The 19,647-nt window shown below is 40.1% G+C and overlaps 1 protein-coding gene across 1 annotated transcript in view; it reads left to right on the top strand.

The window, feature by feature from the left end:
* LOC132827320 (cytosolic arginine sensor for mTORC1 subunit 2-like) overlaps positions 1-19,386 on the top strand; it is a 55,858-nt gene extending 36,472 nt beyond the window's left edge. The window contains exons 4-9 of the mRNA XM_060843965.1: positions 207-339; positions 6,807-6,930; positions 7,231-7,338; positions 9,949-10,031; positions 14,514-14,608; positions 18,385-19,386. Coding sequence (XP_060699948.1) covers positions 207-339; positions 6,807-6,930; positions 7,231-7,338; positions 9,949-10,031; positions 14,514-14,608; positions 18,385-18,450 — 609 coding nt within the window. The 3' untranslated portion in view covers positions 18,451-19,386. The remainder of the gene's footprint in view (positions 1-206; positions 340-6,806; positions 6,931-7,230; positions 7,339-9,948; positions 10,032-14,513; positions 14,609-18,384) is intronic.
* The last annotated feature ends 261 nt before the right edge of the window (positions 19,387-19,647 follow it).

Here is a 19,647-nt window from a genome sequence, read left to right as displayed (position 1 = left end):
GAGACAGCAGTGCTAGCCACTGTGCCATCCCAAAAGTTAGTACTATGAATTGCTATATTGTGCAGTACTGTGGGTTGATGCTTACTGAGATCTGGGATTTGAATATGTGCAAATGTATTTCATCTAGAGCCTGTAACACTTCTGTGTGAAATCTACACTGTGTTGTCCTCTGTACATTTAATATTCTCTTCACTTTGTATGGTCAGGTACGGGAAAGTGATTTACCAGCAGTTGTTCACACCCTTTCTGAAGAATTCAGTATCTTCAAAGAGGAGAATGGTGAATCAGTCCCAGTGGATTGTAACAATGTCACAAATGGCTTTATAAAACCCAAAACTGGTAAGGTAAAATGGCCTGATTCATAACTGTTGTTTGTCTCATGATGACTTGTAAGACTGTCATTCAAGTGACAGCTGTAATATCAAAGAATTTGATAATACTTGAGTCCTGGATAGGAGTATGGATAAAGGGGAGCCTGTAGATGAGTGTATTTTATTTGGTTTCCAAAAGGCGTTCAAGATGGCACGTCGGCTGCAACACAAGATTACATTGTGTTGGAAGTGGTAAAGGAGCATGAATGAAGGATTGGCTAGTGAACAGGAAACAAAGGGTTGGGATAAATGGGTCATTTTCAGGTTGGCAAACTAATTAATGGAGTGTCATGGGCTGGACCTCAACTATTTATAATCTGTATTAATGACTTGGTGAAGGGGCCGACTGCCTTATAGCCAGATCTGCTAATCTTGCAAAAGTAGGTAGGAAAATGAATGGATAGTGGGAAAGAAGAAACTGCAAAGAGATAGAGATGGGTTAAGTGAGTGAGCAAAACTTTGGCTGATGGAGTATTAAATTGGGAAAATGTTAAGTTGTCCACCTTGGCAAGAAGAACAGAAATGCTGAATATTTATCTAAATGGAAAGGATGACTGCAGAATGCTGTGGTACAGTGGGATTTGGATGTCCTCATTTGAGATTAACATGCCAGTAGCAAGTAATTAGCAAGGTAAATGGAATGCTTGGCCTTCATTGCAAGGAGAATGGAGGAAGGAGTCTTTTTTAAGTTATACAGAATATTGGGGTGACTGTGGCTAACATATTATGTACAGTTCTGGCCTTGTGCAGGATATGCCTGTATTGGCGGCAGTAACCATAGTTGGTGGCTATTTTAAAAATAATTCTGTTTCACCAACAAAAACAGAAATTGTTGGAGAAGCTCAGCAGGTTTGGCAGCATCTGTGGAGAGAAATCAGAGTTAACATTTCTGGTCCAGTGACCCATTGTCAGAACAGTTCTGAGGAAGGGTGACTGGACTGGAAATGTTAACTCTTATTTCGTCCATAAAATGCTGCCAAACTGCTGCTTTTGCTTCTGATTTGCAGCATCCGCAGTCCTTTTCAGGTTTTTATCCTGTTTCATTAATGTCCTTTCGGGGAAAGAATCTGCCATCCTTACCTGGTTTGGCCTACATGTAGCTTAAGATTCACAGTAATGCACTTGGTTCTTAATTGTCCTCTGAACTGACCCAGCAAGCCACTCCATTCACTGGTTAGAGATGGGCAATAAATGCTGGCCCAGCCAGAAATATTTCATGCATAAATAAAAGTTTAGAATAGATTTCATTAGTTCATGGAATGAAGAGGTTTTCTTAGGCGAGAAATGATGTAAGAATGTTTGTTTTTTTTATGTCATTCTTTGGATTCGGAAGAAGCTTGGTAGGTTTGATGTTGGGAGGATGTTCTGCTGCACAATGAATCTGGAAAGAAGAGGCATCCCTTTTAAAAATAAGGGGTCTCTCTTTTATGTCTTGAAATGAGAAATAAAGTTTCTTTCCTCGAGGGCCATTAGCCTTTGGATAGTTCCATGAATAGAGGGCAGTGGGAGGTAGGTCATTTTAATATGTTCACGGTTCAGCTGGTGGGATTTTTATATCTACAAGGCAGTTGAGGCCCTTGAGGTACTGGCAGGGAAGTGGATTTACATGGAGATCAGTGATGATCTTTGGAGGAGCAGACTTAAGGGACTAAGTGGTCTACTCCAGCTCCTACTTCACACGTTCTTCTATATTAGCAAAACTTTTAGATTGAGCCTGAAATTGGAAAATTAACTTCAATGTAGTTAAGTTTTTGAAGTGGTGCATTTTGTATGGAAGATTTAAGGGAACCATGGTGCGTGATAAATAGGAGGCTGAATGGGTTGGAGGAGCAAAGGAATCTTGAAGTACAAAATGCAAATCACCGGTTTAATTAAAATAAGCGTTGAATAGAGTTGAAAGGCAGAACCATTTTGTTGAACTTTTACTGAAAGTAAATGACACTTGGAAGTCAGCAGGTAGAATGGACTAAAAAGGAATGTGAAGGACTCAGATTCACAAGAATGATGCCAAAGCTGAGAGGATCAAGACTGAATTGGCTGAAGCTTCTTTGTTTAGAAAAGGGACTTGAGCATTACCTGACAAAAGGGCTTTATGCCATCACATTTTTTGATCATAGATGTAGAGAGAAATCTTATTTTCATATGCAGAGAGGAGGGCCAAGACCAGAAGTCATAAGTATATGTTAGTCACTGCTATATACAATAGGTAATTCAGGCAAATTGTCTTTACTCAAAGAGCAGTAAGAATGAGAAACTCATTATTATGAGGAACAATTGAAGCAGTTTGCATGGATACATTTAAAAGGAAGCTAGTGAGGGAAGGAGTGAGTGGAATAGAAGTTAATCTTCCAGGAGTGGAAGGAGGCCTGTGCAGAGAATATATAATTTGAGCTGAATGTCTTTCCTTTCTTAGAATCCTGAAGGTCTTAATTTTGTGACCCTTCTGAGGCTGGGTTTGGAGGCAGGAGGAGGTGGGTGGAGGGACCAGGAAACAGTATAGATCCAAGCCAGAACTGAGCTCTGATTCTCTCAGTCTAAGAAGTTTCCCAGGCATGACTGGGGAACCAGAGGGGCAGTCAAGTAACTTTTATTTTCTGGCATTGTCAACATTTTGGGTACTTGCTACTTCCTGGGGGGCCACCAGGTTAATGAAGGTGGTCACTTGTTGTAACCTGTGGGGGATGGGGTAGGTTGTGTATCAAATCCAGAAGCTTCAAGGTCCAATAGTGTGGTTGTAGGCAGGAAAGGCCAGGCCCTATTCTAAACGATACCTCCCAGAAGGATTTTGCTTCTGCTCTGATCGCTCTGCTGTCTTCAGTCCTTGTCACTTTTGATGTTTGTGAGCACTTTCAGAGCTGCATTCACTTTCAGGCACCTTTTGCAGTCCCTACTTTCTTCAGCAGTGGAATCTGGGTGATTAAATGTTTTGATTGAAACCAAACCTTGTGTAACTAGAAGGAATTGGGTCCATTTGCCAATACAGCCCTGTACAATTATCATAGAATGTACAAAAACGGAACTGATTCACTCTCCTTTTACGTTTTTTTTTGTTAAAAATTTACTGGTTTGTCTTTGAACCTGGCTGTTTGCTTGTGTTTAGACCTGATCAGAAAATGTGTTTCAACAAGTAAGTCTCTGCATTTGAGTGTTTGTCTAACTTTTAAATTCAGTTTAAAAGTAGTTTTAAAACAAAATAAAGAGCATGTAGATTTGAGGAGTTTTGTAGCTCTTCTAACTCTGTAAAAGCACCAGTATCAGGGATCAGTGCCGGGAGTTTGGAGAGGGCAAGCTAGGCAAACAAGACTTTTTTTTTTGTTTCATATTTGGAATTAAGCCCAAACTTTATGTAATCCCATGATAACATCCGCAATCCAATGAATTAAATAGTCATTGAAATTCACTGGAAACTGAAGCTTATTAAAGGTGAGAATAACTATCTATTCATATCATCCAGGGAAGTTATTTAGGTGGAACTGAGAAATAAGAAAGGGATGATCACCTTATTGGGATTATATCATAGACCCCCCCCCTCCCCCCCCCCACACACACACATATACATACACACACACACACACACACACACACACACACATACATACACACATACACACACACACACACACATACACACACACGTCAGAGGGAACCAACTTGTAAGGAGATCTCAGTAAGAGTAATAAGGTCGTTATGGTAGGGGATTTTAACTTTCCAAACATTGATTGGGGCTGCCATAGTGTTAAAGGTTTATATGAAGACGAATTTCTTAAATGTGTACAAGACAATTTTCTGATTCAGTATGTGAATGTACCTACTAGAGAAGGTGCAAAACTTGACCTACTCTTGGGAAATAAGGCAAGGCAGGTGACAGGTGTCAGTGGGGGAGCACTTTGGGGCTAGTGACCATAATTCTATTCATTTTAAAATAGTGATGGAAAAGGATAGATCAGATCTAAAAGTTGAAGTTCTAAATTGGAGATAGGCCAATTTTGACAGTATTAGGCAAAAACTTTCGAAAGCTGATTGGGTGCAGATGTTCGCAGGTAAAGGGATGGCTGGAAAATGGGAAGCCTTCAGAAATGAGATAACAAGAATCCAGTGAAAGTATATTCCTGTTAGGATGAAAGGGAATGCTGGATGACTAAAGAAATTGAGGGTTTGGTTAAGAAAAAGAAGGAAGCATATGTCAGATATCGATAAGCTAGATCGAGTGAACCCTCAGAGTATAAAGAAAGTAGGAGTATACTTAAGAGGGAAATCAGGAGGGCAAAACGGGGACATGAGATAGCTTTGGCAAATAGAATTAAGGAGAATCCAAAGGGTTTTTACAAATATGTTACAGATAAAAGGGTAACTAGGGAGAGAATAGGGCCCCTCAAAGATCAGCAAGGCAGCCTTTGTGTGGAGCCACAGAAAATGGGGGAGATACTAAATGAATATTTTGCATCAGTATTTACTATGGAAAAGGGTATGGCAGATATAGACTGTAGGGAAATAGATGGTGACATCTTGCAAAATGTCCATCTTAGAGGAAGTGCTGGATGTCTTGAAATGGTTAAAAGTGGATAAATCCCCAGGACCTGATCAAGTGTACCCGAGAACTCTGGAAAGCTAGAGAAGTGATTGCTGGCCCTCTTGCTGAGAGATTTGTATCATCGATAGTCAAGATGTGGTGTTGGAAGACTGGAGATTGGCAAACGTGGTGCCACTGTTTTTAAGAAGGGCGGTAAAGACCAATCAGGGAACTATAGACCAGTGAGTCTGATCTCAGTGGTGTAAAAACAATGACTGCAAATGCTGGAAACCAGATTCTGGATTAGTGGTGCTGGAAGAGCATAGCAGTTCAGGCAGCATCCAAGGAACAGCGAAATTGGCGTTTTGGGCAAAAGCCCTTCATCAAGAAAGGAGGCAAGTTGTTTGGAGGGAATCCTGAGGGACAGGATGCACATGTATTTGGAAAGGCAAGGACTGATTCGGGATAGTCAACATGGCTTTGTGCTTGGGAAATCATGTCTCACAAATTTGATTGAGTCTTTTTAAGAAGTAACAAAGGAGATTGATGAGGGCAGAGCAGTAGATGTGATCTATATGGACTTCAGTAAGGTGTTTGACAAGGTTCCCCATGGGAGACTGATTAGCAAGGTTAGATCTCATAGAATACAGGGAGAACTAGCCATTTGGATACAGAACTGGCTGAAAGGTAGAAGACAGAGGGTGGTGGTGGAGGGTTGTTTTTCAGACTGGAGGCCTGTGATCAGTGGAGTGCCACAAGGATTGGTGCTGGGCCCTCTACTTTTTGTCATTTACATAAATGATTTGGATGCGAGCATAAGAGATACAGTTAGTAAGTTTGCAGATGACACTAAATTGGAGGTGTAGTGGACAGCGAAGAGGGTTACCTCAGATTACAAGAGGATCTTGACCAGATTTACCAATGGGCTGAGAAGTGGCAGATGGAGTTTAATTCCGATAAATGCGAGGTGCTGCGTTTTGGGAAAGCAAATCTTAGCTGGACTTATACACTTAATGGTGAGGTCCTAGGGAGTGTTGCTGAACAAAGAGACCTTGGAGTGCAGGTTCACAGCTCCTTGAAAGTGGAGTCGCAGGTAGATAGGATAGTGAAGAAGGCGTTTAGTATGCTTTCATTTATTGGTCAGAGTATTGAGTACAGGAGTTGGGTGGTCATGTTGCGGCTGTACAGGACATTGGTTAGGCCACTGTTGGAATATTGCGTGCAATTCTGGTCTCCTTCCTATTGGAAAGATGTTGTGCAACCTGAAAGGGTTCAGAAAAGATTTACAAGGATGTTGCCAGGGTTGGAGGATTTGAGCTATAGGGAGAGGCTGAGCAGGCTGGGGCTGTTTTCCCTGGAACATCGGAGGCTGAGGGGTGACCTTAGAGGTTTACAAAATTGAGGGCCATGGATAGGTTAAATAGACAAAGTCTTTTCCCTGGGGTCCGGGAGTCCAGAACTAGAGGGCATAGGTTTAGGGTGAGAGGGGAAAGATATAAAAGAGATCTAAGGGGCAACTTTTTCACGCAGAGGGTGGTATGTGGATGGAATGAGCTGCCAGAGGATTTGGTGGAGGCTGATACAATAGCAACACTTTTTAAGAGGCATTTGGATGGGTATATGAATAGGAAGGGCTTGGAGGGATATGGGCTGGGTGCTGGCAGGTGGGACTAGATTGGGTTGGGATATCTGGTTGGCATGGATGGGTTGGACCGAAGGGTCTATTTCCATGCTGTACATCTCTATAAGTGTTTTAAGGTTTGACTGAACATGTTTGAATCTTTAAAATAAAACTTAAGAAGAAGACGCCCAGAAAAAACACTTTTCTTGATGGCTGGAGACTGGAGGAGTTTAAAAGCTGCTTGATTTATTCTTACCAGTGAGCTCTTGACCTGAACCTAATCTTTATTCTTCTATGTTTACAGCTGCCAGCCCCACAGTTCATCCAGTGTTAAGTCCCAAGAACCAATTCTGTGTAATGAGCTTGGACCCAGATACTCTTCCCACTATTGCCACTATTCTCATGGATGTAATGTTCTACTCTGCAAGGTTTCAAACTTTTAAAAACTCTTTGATAAATGGTGCTTAATATAGTAATGGCTTATTGTGTAATCCAGAGAACCTTTTATAGATGAATCTGTTAAAGTAACTTTGGGGAAGTACATGTGGTACTTTGTTGATTCAACATCAATCTCCGATTTTAAAAAAAACTTGAGTCCTTTTCATCCCTAAAATACCCTGATATATTTTTGACTGAGGTTGATTTCATAGAAAGCAAAAGATTGAAATGAATTTGCGATTGCTTCTCAAAAGGAAATGCTGAGGAATTAATGTATCCTTCTGTTGCAGTTGGAAAGCTCTGCCTGCTGATCAGGATCTTGACTACATTCGTTTCTTTTCTTTTTCATTGATCGATGGTTACATTTCAATAGTAGTGGACACACAGACACAGAAGAGGTTGGTATTCTTGAAAGTCTTTTAAGAGAACTTTGTGACATTAGGGATTTTGGAATATATTAAAGTCGTTGGAATACATTTTCATGTTGTTATTTGATTCCCCCCGCCACCCCCCCCCCGCAACAATGCAGGATAATGTCTGAAAAGAATGAGCACTGCACTCTGTGCCAATTGTTCTCTGTTTTGTAAGTATGGCAGCAAATTGTTACTGAGATTTCTGCTGCTTCAAAACCTCAGATGAAATTTGATTTTCTGCTGTTTACCTTTTCCTCATTGGACCTATAGAAATTTGTATAATAGGAGGCCCTTTTTCCCATGTTGCCAATGTTGGCTCTTTCAGAGTTATCCAATTTCTGTTCAGCTATACTCCTGAAACATTTGTTTTTGACATCATAACCAATTCCCTCTTGGAAGTTACTATTCACTGTATTTCCAGGCTCTGTGTTCACTAACTCATAATGCAAAAAAAACCTCTGCTTCTTTTGGCAATTCTGTTGAGTTTGTGTTCTCCCATAGCTATGCAGTCAAAGATTATCGTTAATTTTTTTTGCATCTGTACAGGTATTAAGTCTCCCTTGATACTGTGTACTGTAAAGAAAATAATTCCAGCTTCACTCATTTTTCTATTTAAGTGACTTTATAAGTGCCACACACAGTGGCTTGGTGAATAGCACTGCTGCCTCACAGCACTAGGGTCCCAGGTTCGATTCCAGCCTCAGGTGGAGTGGAGTTTGCACATTCTCCCTCTGTCTGCATGGATTTCCACTGGGTGCACTGGTTTCCTCCTGTAGTCTAAAGATATGCGGGTCAGGTGAATTGGCCCATCGTGTAAGGTGCATTAGTCAGAGGGAAATGGGTCTGGTTGGGTTACTCCCCTGGAGGGTTGGTGTGGACTTGTTGGGCCAAAGGGCATGTTTCCACACTGTAGGGAATTGAATCTAATCTGCAGCATCATGGAATCGTATCTGAAGTATTATGTGCTTAAAATGTTTCCCACTGTTGTTCTACATCGTTGTTTGCTGATATTATCCCCATCCACTTTATTTTTTGAAGTTCTGTTCTCACCCCCTTTGAGGTCTGCATTTCCCCAATCCTGCTCTTTGTTACATATGATATCTTTCTCAGTTGTTATTCTTAAAGCAGGCCTTTGCAATGTGGAGCTCAGAACCCCAAATCTGGGACTATAGTGACTCTTGTGAATTTTGGATTAAAGTTACAACAGAAATGCTGTCACTCTAACAGCGTTCTCACTGGCAACCATGACCATTTTCAAACCTTGATATGGGGTCGCAGTGGGAAGATGTTTGGAAAGCAGCATCTAAAAGCATAAAAGATATGGTCATACATTTATTTCTTTTAGCTACCCCATTCCTAGTCCCAGTAGTAAATCCTCTCTCCTTTGTTCGGTTTCTTGAACACTTTAAATTAGAATTGAATCTTGTACGTTATCATAGGAACACTAATAGAATTTCCCTGTTTTCCTGTCCTTTCTCTCTCCTCGTCAGTTGATAATTTTACGAATGGTGGAAATCTCCCTGCCCCTAATAATTATTATTTTGCTACTTAATCTCTTTGATTCTATTTGTACAATTCTTCCTCCACCATTTTAGGTGGCCTATAGATTACCCTAGTCAATGCTTTTCTTATCATTTTATCTCAACCACATGGATTTTATTTTTGTATTGTAATTAGCCTGTCCCCGCCATCCTTCTCTGTTCTGATGTTTTTCACAGGTATAGCTGCTGTAATCCACTTTCCCTTTGTTCTTCTCTTTTGTAATTATAACATGCCTTGCAGCTTTTAAAATTTCTAGACTTGATCTTTCTGCAACCATGTCATAAGAAAGCATATCATGCTGGTTTTCCAGCAACGTAGTATTGCCTTTATTTCTTCTTATGAAAGACACTATATTTCAGTACAGGCAGGCTAACTGATTCTTAATTGCAGAAGTTGCTGGAAAAACTCGGAATGACAAAGTGTTACTGGACTCAACCTTTAACTCTGCTTTCTCTCCACAGATGCTGCCAGACCTGCTGAGTTTCTCCAGCAATTTGTTTTTGCTTGATTTTCAACACCTGTAGTTCTTTGTTTTGCATTATCTTAATTGTAGCTTGTACTTATTTAATTTGCATCAGCTTTTTAAGATTTGTTATATAATTCTATTTACCTTTTTTCCATCAAAATCTTGACCGTGTACTCATTAGCTCTGTTTTCCTGTTTTTGCTTGTATCTAGGCTGATTTTAGTTTCCTTTACAATGCAAAATGAGTCCAGTGGATAGTAGGCTGGATTAATAAGCTCCAAATTCTTAGCTTTGGGCCGATTGGCCTTTTCTTGCTATCTGTGCTGAGGATTGGGATGGATAATTGTCAAGAGTTGATAAGCCAGGGCCAAGTAATACAAATGTGTGAATACATGAACATTGTATACTTAAGCCTGATTCATTTTGAGATATTATTTGCTTATTTTATATGCCGCTCTTTTATCCCAGGAGTGATTTTTTTTTTAAAGTGGTTGTGAATTGGATCATAGTGGGTCATGGTGACCTTCCCAACAGGCCAAATGAGCCTTTCGCATTGTTTCTCCTTGACCAGTTGTTTGTTCTTGACAGGTTTCCCAGCAACCTGCTGCTCACCAGTGCCTCGAGTGAGTTATGGAGGATGGTGCGGATAGGTGGACAACCGCTGGGATTTGGTAAGTATGAATGCCGCCAACTTTTGCGCTTGCTGCTGTTCTTGCACTAATAGTTGGATGAGAGATGATAAACTGGAGATTTAATTAGCTAATCATCCTGGTTTTAATTTCCCTACAAAATGCCTTTTGATTTCAATGGAGAGAGCCTGACTGATAACAATCTTTAGAATTTGATCAGAAATAAATGGGATGAAACTTTGTAGATTTAATTATCTCTAGGGAAAGTAATCAGTAAATGCTTTCCTAACCTGGGGTTACTGGAATGAGGATGTCCCAGTTTCTGCTGGGGTCAACAGTCCATTTTATGAAATTATCCTGCTGTTTGTAAGATTTGCTCAGAAGTGTATCTCTCCATATTGTCTGCCATTGTATTTCTCTTGGTGACACTGACACTGTTTCATTTTAAGGAAAAAACCTATTTCTTTATGATGTTCGCCTCCCATGGTGAGTTAGTGGCAAGCGAAGGTTTCAGGGTTACTTTCTGATTTTATTTCTGTTTGTTCTGTGTGGAAATAGTTATTGATCCACTGATCTTACCAAATGTTGTCATGCCTGCTTGCTCAGTTATTTGTTTATGTTCAAGAGAACAAAAACAATAGATTTCTAGGTATTAAAGATTGTAATGGAAATGGGTATTGCATAGGGAAATGGCACTGAAATAATGGTCATTACTCCTATTTTAAGTATTCTGCAAATGCCTGCTACAAACCAAGTTTCAAGTAAATACTTTATTTTCATATGGACACCCACAGAAATCTGGGGAATTCATGCACCTCCTTATTTAAGGATGGACTGATCAAGTCAAAATGACCGTTGACTTTCAGATTTTCTACCTCCCTTCTTTCATGCTAGACAAAGGGGAATGTTGAAACTCTATTCCCTTCTATTTAACAGAGATTCTATCAACTTTCTGTACGGATTACATCCACAGAAACCTGACTCTTCAAAGGTTGTTAAACCATAGCACAGCACAGGCTTAGAATTTATATGAATGTAAAGCCCTGACTTGGAAATGTCTTTCAGCATATGACTTTTCAGGCATCATATTTTCTTAAAGACTTGAAGAATCAAACACCTTTTTTGCAGATTAAAACTACCAAAACTATTGAAACCATTAGAGCACCAAAACATTTCAACTTCATGTTTGTGAGAAACGATCTGAGAAATTTAGATAACGAAAACTTTGCAGTGTGCTGAGAATTTCTTGCTTTACAACACATTCTTAATTCAACTTAAAAATATGTAAGTCATTTGAGAAGCTACAGGATGGGCGCATGGCAGACTAGAGATAATGAAGGCTGAGAATTCTAATTTATGTACTTGGTGGTGTTGAATCTTGTTTGAGATGGTGTTGATTTTAAGTGTGAGCAAATAAATAACCTTTTTTTTTATTTTTGTACTTTCAAAAGCTTGCTGCTGGATTACTTAATTGAATTCCACACCCTATGGGAAAAATCTAATCTTGGGCAATAAGAAAATACACCCATTTTGTCTGCAATATGTAAAACAAAACAGTAAATATCCATGTTTAATACTATAACTGTAATAAAAGCCAAGTACTTGTAAAATGGCTAATTAGAAGCAAGAAGGATGTGAACCCCCGAAAGAAGAGAATTTCAGTAAACTCACTCACTCACCCCAACCCAAAATAAAAGCAGACTGTGGATCACACCAAGGAAGTAGTACAAGGCAATGCAATGCCAAATAACGGGAGCATCCAGGTTGGAGCCTTGTTGACTTGTATTTCTTTGGGAATGGAGTCGAGGCAATGGGGTCAGACCTGATGATGTACAAAATGAGGGGAGATGTGAAACCACAGAGATTTGCAGGTTCTGGTGAGCATAAGGGTGGGTTAGACTGTGTGGAGTATTGAGGCCCAATGTAGCTGCATGTGGTTCAGTCCATCTGGTGGTGGATTGCTAAATCTTAAACTTCCTCAATGGTGCCCATTAAACAACACGATTCAGACAGCGTGTCATTCAGACAGGCTTTTAGATAGAAATGGGGACCAGGACATTTTTAACTGAAATACAAATTTGCCTACTGTATGTCTGGAGGAAAGTAGCCTGTAAGTGAGAATGGGGAATATGATACTTCATTTGTGTCTCTAGAAGACTGTACTAGTCATAGGTAACAAGTGATGATTGACTTGCTCATTTCCAGGTTAGATTGGTTTTTGTTCATTGACTTTGGCTGTAGAATCAAAATAGATAATTTTCCTAAAATATTGGACATTTGTGATTCATTGTCTTTTTTTTTGCACTGCCTTGTATTGGTCTTATCATCTCATTTTTTTTAAGTTTACATATTGTATGGTTAAATGAGTTAATGTCCCTTTTTATATGGCATATTATGACATGACATGATTTTTGTGTAATTTGTCTCGAAAGATCAACAGCTGATTTTGTTTTTGCCCACCAGTTATCTGTCATCCTTTTTCATGCATCTGTGCTGTATCGTGCACCCAGGCTGAACTGGAGCAGTTCGTCGACTTCACCCACAACTTCCACCCTACCTTCAAATTCACTGAGAGTCATAGAGATGTACAGCACGGAAACAGACCCTTCAGTCCAATCCGTCCATGCTGACTAGATATCCCAACCCAATCTAGTCCCACCTGCCAGTATCTGACCCATATACCTCCAAACCCTTCCTATTCATTATACCTGTCCAGATGCCTTTTAAACCTCACTTGGTCTATCTTGGACACCTCTCTCCCCTTTCTTGACTACTTGTTTCCATCTCCGGTGACCATTTACCAGACTGGCATTTACTATAAACCCACAGGCTCCCTAACTATTTGGACGACACCTCTTCCCACCCAGTAGGCTGCAAGAACTCCAGTCCGTTTTCCCAGTTCCTCTACCTCCCACTGCATTTGCACTGATGAGGAGACGTTCCACTCCCAAGTATCTCAGATGTCCACTATTTTGAACAATGTGCTTTATCCCCACTCTGTCATCCAGATAGCCCTCCACTGCACCTCCTTCATTCCCTGCTCCACAGTTCTAAACATGCCATCCCACCAGTCTCCACAACAACGTATTATCCTTTTTAAACACTTCCACCAACTCCAGTAGACCCCACCACTAAGAATATCTTCCCGTCCCCACTCCTATCTGCCTTCTGCAAGGGCCATTCTCCTTGGACAGTCCTTGGTTTGTGCCACTCTCCACCAACCCACCAAACCCCTAGGCATGTTCCCCTGGAACTGGAAATGCAGCCAAACTTGCTGGTACGCCACTCCTCTCATCTCCATCCAGGGCCCCAAACAGTCCTCCCAAACCTGTCTCTCTTCCAACCTAGTTTACTGTATCCGTGCTCCCAATATGGTCTTCTCTACATCAGTGAGACCAAACGTAAACTCAGGGCACGTTTCGCTGAGCATCTCAACTGGGCCCATGGGCCAACATGACCTCCCAGTCACTGTCTGTTTTAATTCCCCTTCCCACTCCCTTTCCGACGTAACCATCCTTGGCCTCCTCCGTTGCCACAGCAAATCAGACCGCAAACTGGAGGAACAACACCGAGTCTTCCGCCTGGGCAGCCAACAGCCCGGAGGATTCAACAGCCTGGCATGGTGGCCCAGTGGTTAGCACTGTTCTCTCACAGCACCATGGGCCTGGGTTTGATTACAGTCTCTGACGACTGTGTGGATACTCTCTCCCCATGTCTGTGTGGGTTTCCTCCTGGGTGCTCCAGTTTCCTCCCATAGTCCAAAGATGTGAATTGGCCTTGGTGTTCTGAGATGTGTAGATTAGGTGGATTACCCGGGGGGGAGAGAATGTAGAGTAATAGGGGAAGGGGTCTGGGAGGGGGAGAAATGTAGAGTAATAGGGGAAGGGGTCTGGGTGGGTTACTCTTCAGAGGGTTGATGTGGACTTGCTGGGCTGAAGGGGCTGTTTCCACACAGTAGGAATTCTAATTCTGATTCGAGTTAGAATGATGCTGCCTGACTTGCTGTGTTCTTCCAGCAGCTGCAGTTTGTTTCTGCTCCTTTTGAATAAGCAGCACATCACTCATCAAGATGAATCTCTGGTGGGGAAAGGGCAACTTTGCAATTCTGATCTCTTTTTCAATTTGGGCTTTAGATTTCAGATTTGTAATGCTACTGTGTGTCTCTCTCTCTATACTCTTTAGTACAAATCTAATCTGTGTGGCTGATGTGTTGGGGGTCTGTAAAGAAAAATCCCATTAACTGTCTATTTAGCAGCTTGTTGTACTCCAATGCAGAGGGGAAGCCCCTCATCTATTTGACCTTCACTTGCAAAGGTGACGCTTATGTATCATGTTTAAATACTGTAGCTGAGAGCACCAGGTTATTTCCAGGGCCTAATGTAATGGAAGGGCTGTCTGAATGTAAGCATAATGCAGTGAAGATAATTACTGTAAATTCACTGTGCAGTAGAGTTGGTTGTTTAATCCATCTATTGTATGCAAATCCTGATTTTTTTTAAAAAAAATTTAAATTTGTCTGTTCAGATGAATGTGGGATTGTTGCACAGATCTCCGAGCCTCTAGCAGATGCTGACATTTCTGCGTACTATATCAGCACCTTCAATTTTGACCATGCGCTGGTAAGAGTTTGATGCTTTTCTGCATGCATTTATATGGTGACCATATGCTTAAAAGCTATGGACATTATTGGATTGAGAAAACAAAGATGTTTTTCTGTAAAGTAGTGGGTGGAGCATAGTCACTTTTCTTGGACTTTATTTGGTACCTGAGTTTATTTTATTGTTTCCTCTCTGCAGTGGGCTCTGTTTATGCTACCGGCACTAGATAAGGATTTTTTTTGTCTGAAGGAGACTGCTATATGAGCGTTTCCTTTAGAAAGTTGCAGTATTTCTTTTTGGAATGCATCAGCATGAACCATTGGATGATGTGGAGCTGGGTGATTGTGGAATGACATGCTGCTGGAAGAATATACGGTATTCTCACAAACTGATGGAAAACAAAGTTGTTGCATGGGGGAAGAACTGGCAAAGGTTACAATTCTGACTTTTGAAAATCTTCTTTTTCAGCCTCCTCCCACCACTTTTTTTTTGTAATTTCTTTTATTATCTATGGTAACACTGGCAATCATGGAATTGTCACCTGATAATGAATAAACTGTGCACAAATTTTCTCATCCTCCCAATAAGTGAAGATCTGTCCATCAAATGCAGTAATAACATCATCCTGTTTTAGAATGTGATTTATGTATCTGAATCTTGTATGACTTCTCAACCAATTAAACCTTGAAAATGTTTTTTGCCAATTTTCACAAGTTTTTGGGAGATGCTTTTATACTGATAAATTAGGGCATGTTTCAACCCTTTTTTTTTGAATGGCATAAAATTCCTCAACATGGAATGTTTTATAGTGAACAACTGGTTTAGCCATTCATTTGTAAGGCTTCTTCAACCAGATTAAAAGGGCAGCAGATACACTGAACATCACCATCTGGAAGGTTCCTTCCAAGCCACACCCTATCCTGACTTGGAGCTATATTCCTATTCAATCAGTCTCATTGAGTCTACATCTGGAACTCTTTCCAACAGCACCATATTGTCCTTACACCCCAAGGACCACAGCGGTTCATGTAGGCAGCTGACCACCTTTTCCAGCACCGTTAAGGATTGACAACAAATATTGACCTAGCCTGCATTGCCATGTCTCATCAACTTTAAAAGCAATGATCCCAGTTTTTCTAATCTCCACGTGATTGACATTTTTGGCTGTTTGTTCTAGTATGATTGTAATATAGCACCTGTGCATCGTGTCTAAGGGCTTGACATCGTCCTAAAATGTGGTGCCCATAATTGGACTAAATATTCCATCTGAGCCATAACCAGTTTTGAGTTTTTTTTAAAAAAAGTTAATTCCTTGGAGTTTTTTTTTTGCATAATTTTTTTATTAAATCCAAGATTTTGATTTTGTTTAAGCTACATGTTAACTCTTGGACATGTTTGCTCTTATATCTGCATTAACATGATAACATCTAATTTATTCTTTAATCTTTTATTATTCCAGTCAAAATGAATCATTTCACTTTTATTTCAGAATGATATTTCACCTGTCTTGTATCTGTCTGTTTCACCAATCATCTGTCTTGAAGTTTATTCCTAAATTCCTCATCTTCATTATATTTCTGAATAAATATTGATTTTATATCACTGATGTAACTCAAAAGGAGAAATTACCTCACCAGTGAACCCTGCTTACAATCTGAAAATTTCAAAATTGCTGTGTTCTATCCCTCAACTAGTTTCCTATCCACATTTAATCCCATGAGCTTTGAAATATCACAAAGTAGTCTTTTTAGCAAACAACATCTTTTGAAAGTTCACACATTAATTGCACCATCCGTTATTTCTCAATTAGTTTAGTTTAGATACTCCCTATTCTCCAGCAGCTGTATAAAAAGTTGAGTATTCCAGAATGAATTAGATACTTTTAAAAAAAATATGCCTCTTGTCCTCTGTGGACTGAGAAAATTAACTCAAGTTTGTATTGGTCATGTTTGAATTACTTGGTTTCTCTTTTTTTATATAAGATGTAAATTCTGCTCCAACTGGATCTGGTCCAGTTCTCTTTTTAACAGGTTCAGAGTCCAAAGGTCTGCTGTATGGTTGAGGCAGCAGAGCAAAGAGTTACTTGTAATCTAAGGGATGGACCTGATGAAGGGCTTTTGCCCAAAATGTCGATTTTCCTGCTCCTCAGATGCTGCCTGACCTGCTGTGCTTTTCCAGCACCACTCTAATCTAAACTACTTGTAATCTAAGCTAATTCAATCCCTTCCTGACTTCTTTAGCATGGCTCTTGTATCTACCAACAGGAATGTACTCCATTGTAAATAGCCCCAGAAGAGACAACGCTGTTGTGTCATAGAGTAATATGATTAGAAACGGTTTAGCCTGAGAGGCACTATGCCTCAGATGAGAGGAGAGGCTGAGAAGGTGGGACCTTTGTGGTGACCTCAGTCGGTACAGTGCTACTGGCATCACTCTGCATTACAAGCCAGCCATCTAGCCAACTATTATTTTAATATTTCACTCAAATAATATTTTTAAATGAAAACAACTCCAAGGTGAACAGAACTAACTTCAAGTCTCATTTATAGTCATATTTTGCTGGCTTAAAAATATCTTTTTAAAATAAAATTGGGTATTACCTTCGGAACATAAAGACTAAAATAAGGAGCTATCGGGAAGAGTAGCCAGATGTTTGGTCATAGATGGGACTTCAACGTGGAAAGGGATTTGGAGGTCATGGATGATGAAAATGAGCCTGGAATGAAGACTGATTAGGGATAGTCAACGTGGCTTTCTGGGTGGGAAATCATGCCTCACTAACTTGATCGAGAATTTGAAGAAGTAATGAAGATTGATGTGGGCAGTGCAGTGGATGTGATCTATATCAACTTAAGTAAGGCGTTTGACAAGGTTCCCCATGGGAGACTGGTTAGCAAGGTTAGATCAGATGGAGTACAGGGAGAACTAGCCATTTCGATACAGAACTGGCTCAAGGTAGAAGACAGACCATCCTTGAAAGTGGAGTCGCAAATAGATAGGATAGTGAAGAAGACATTTCGTATATTTTCCTTTATTGGTCAGAGTATTGAGTACAGGAGTTGCAGCTGTACAGGACATTGGTTAGGCCACTCGGGTGGCATCCCTGCTATAGGAAAGATGTTGTGAAACTTGAAAGGGTTCAGAAAAGATTTAAAAGGATGTTGCCAGGGTTGATGGGTTTGTGTTATAGTGAGAGGCTGAAAAGGCTGGCGCTGTTTTTCCTGGGGCTTTGGAGGCTGAGAGATGGCCTTTAATAGAGGCTTTTAAAATGGATAGGGTGAATAGGCAAGGTGTTATCAGAGATGGGAGTCCAAAACTTAGAAGGTGTAGGTGAGGGGGTTGGTGGGAATGTAGAAAAAGGACCTAACGGGCAACTTTTTCATACAGAGTGGTGTGTGTATGAAATGAGCTGCCAGAGGAAATGGTGGAGGCTGGTACAATCCCAACATTTAAAAGGCATCTGGATGGGTACATGAATAGGAAAGGTGTAGAGGGAAATGGGGCAAATGCTGGCAAATGGGACTAGCTTAAATTAAGATATTTGGTCTGCATGGACAAGTTGGACCGAAGGGTATGTTTCCATGCTGTAGAGCTGTAATACTAAAAATTGTATACATTTGATTGCAAGCACTTGCCTTTTTAACATTTTGGTTTGGACTGGGTGGCATAACAGGTGAGGAATAATCATAGTTGAGGTATTCATTGAGAAGATACCTTTTTTTTATAGAGGCAATTTCCCTTTTTAAGCTGCTTTGTTTCAACCAGATTAATCTACTTATTTTCTTCTTATCCCTCAGGTGCCTGAAGAAGATATTGATCATGTTATTACTATGCTGCATAGACGTCAGAACGGTGAAAGATAGCCGAGATTGCTCGATGTTATATTTACAATGTCTTCATCAAGTTGATGTGTAAATTTCGGAGACCAGAAATTATTGTCTCTCAAAAACCTATGCTATCAGCATAAGGCAGACATTTAGACTGGGTTTTCTACAATATTTAATAGTTAAACAATTTACTTAGAATAAGGCTTGCTAATTTTCTTCAGAAAGGTTTTAGTTCAATTCTGTTTACTACTTCAATGATTGAACTCCTATGCACAGCCATGAAAATTTGCATTACCATTTTGCACTAAGACTTTCAATGAGTGTGTGGTCTTGTTCAAAGACCTGGAAAATGTCCCTGTTTTGCTTCATAAGGGTAAAGTGGATATTGTGTGCAGAATTGTTTAAAACAACATATAATGCAAGTAAGTCTGGTCACAAACCTTGAAACATTTGAGTTTTATAAGACTCCAACCCAAGGTTGTCTTTAATTTATAAGCCTGAAGAAAATTGGAGGATGTTGGGAATTGTTGAGGGGAAGACGCTAAAAGCTTTACTCAACTATTGGAATTAGTCCATGGATGAATTTTTAATCCGATGCAGGCTGCCAAGAATTATACTTTAATTTTCCATGAAAATCTTATCTAATTCATTACTAAGTATTTTCATATACTTGCAGTTATAATCTTCCTTGATCTGTAATTAAGTGGTGCTGCTACTCTTGCATTACAGCAAGCTTCCTTCATCTCTGAAGGCCAAAAAGATGTGATCAAGGAATGGGGAATTAGAAAGCTGGCATCTTGTGGTTTTTATTCATGAAACGTTCAACAGGTGCTTTAGTCACACAGCAACCGGAATATGCTGAGGAGTGATTTTAAATTTAAAAGTTTATTACTTTCAGTTCAGGAACTGAAGCTGTAACTGTGAAGCTAATTATTGAGCAGATATCTGGTTGCTGACTGTAAACTTGTTTCTTTGGGATTGTTTAAGTCTCTTATTAAAATTAGAACTAATTTGTGAAAACAAATAGTGTCTGTGTGGTTCCTGAACATACAAATCAGTTAGAAAAAGGTACAGCAAAACACTGAAGGAAGCAGTAGCTGATTATGTGGAGTACTTTCAATGTTGGCTACTCCTCAATCCTATGCTCACGCAATCGAACTCTTATTTACATGCTCACTTCAAGTGGCTTCCATTGAGAGTCTTGTTCGGTTGTCGGCAGGTTGTTCAAACATC

Source organism: Hemiscyllium ocellatum, chromosome 24 (genome assembly GCF_020745735.1).
Source record: "Hemiscyllium ocellatum isolate sHemOce1 chromosome 24, sHemOce1.pat.X.cur, whole genome shotgun sequence".
In the NCBI taxonomy this organism is placed as follows: domain Eukaryota; kingdom Metazoa; phylum Chordata; class Chondrichthyes; order Orectolobiformes; family Hemiscylliidae; genus Hemiscyllium; species Hemiscyllium ocellatum.
This window is presented reverse-complemented; position numbering and strand designations above follow the sequence as displayed.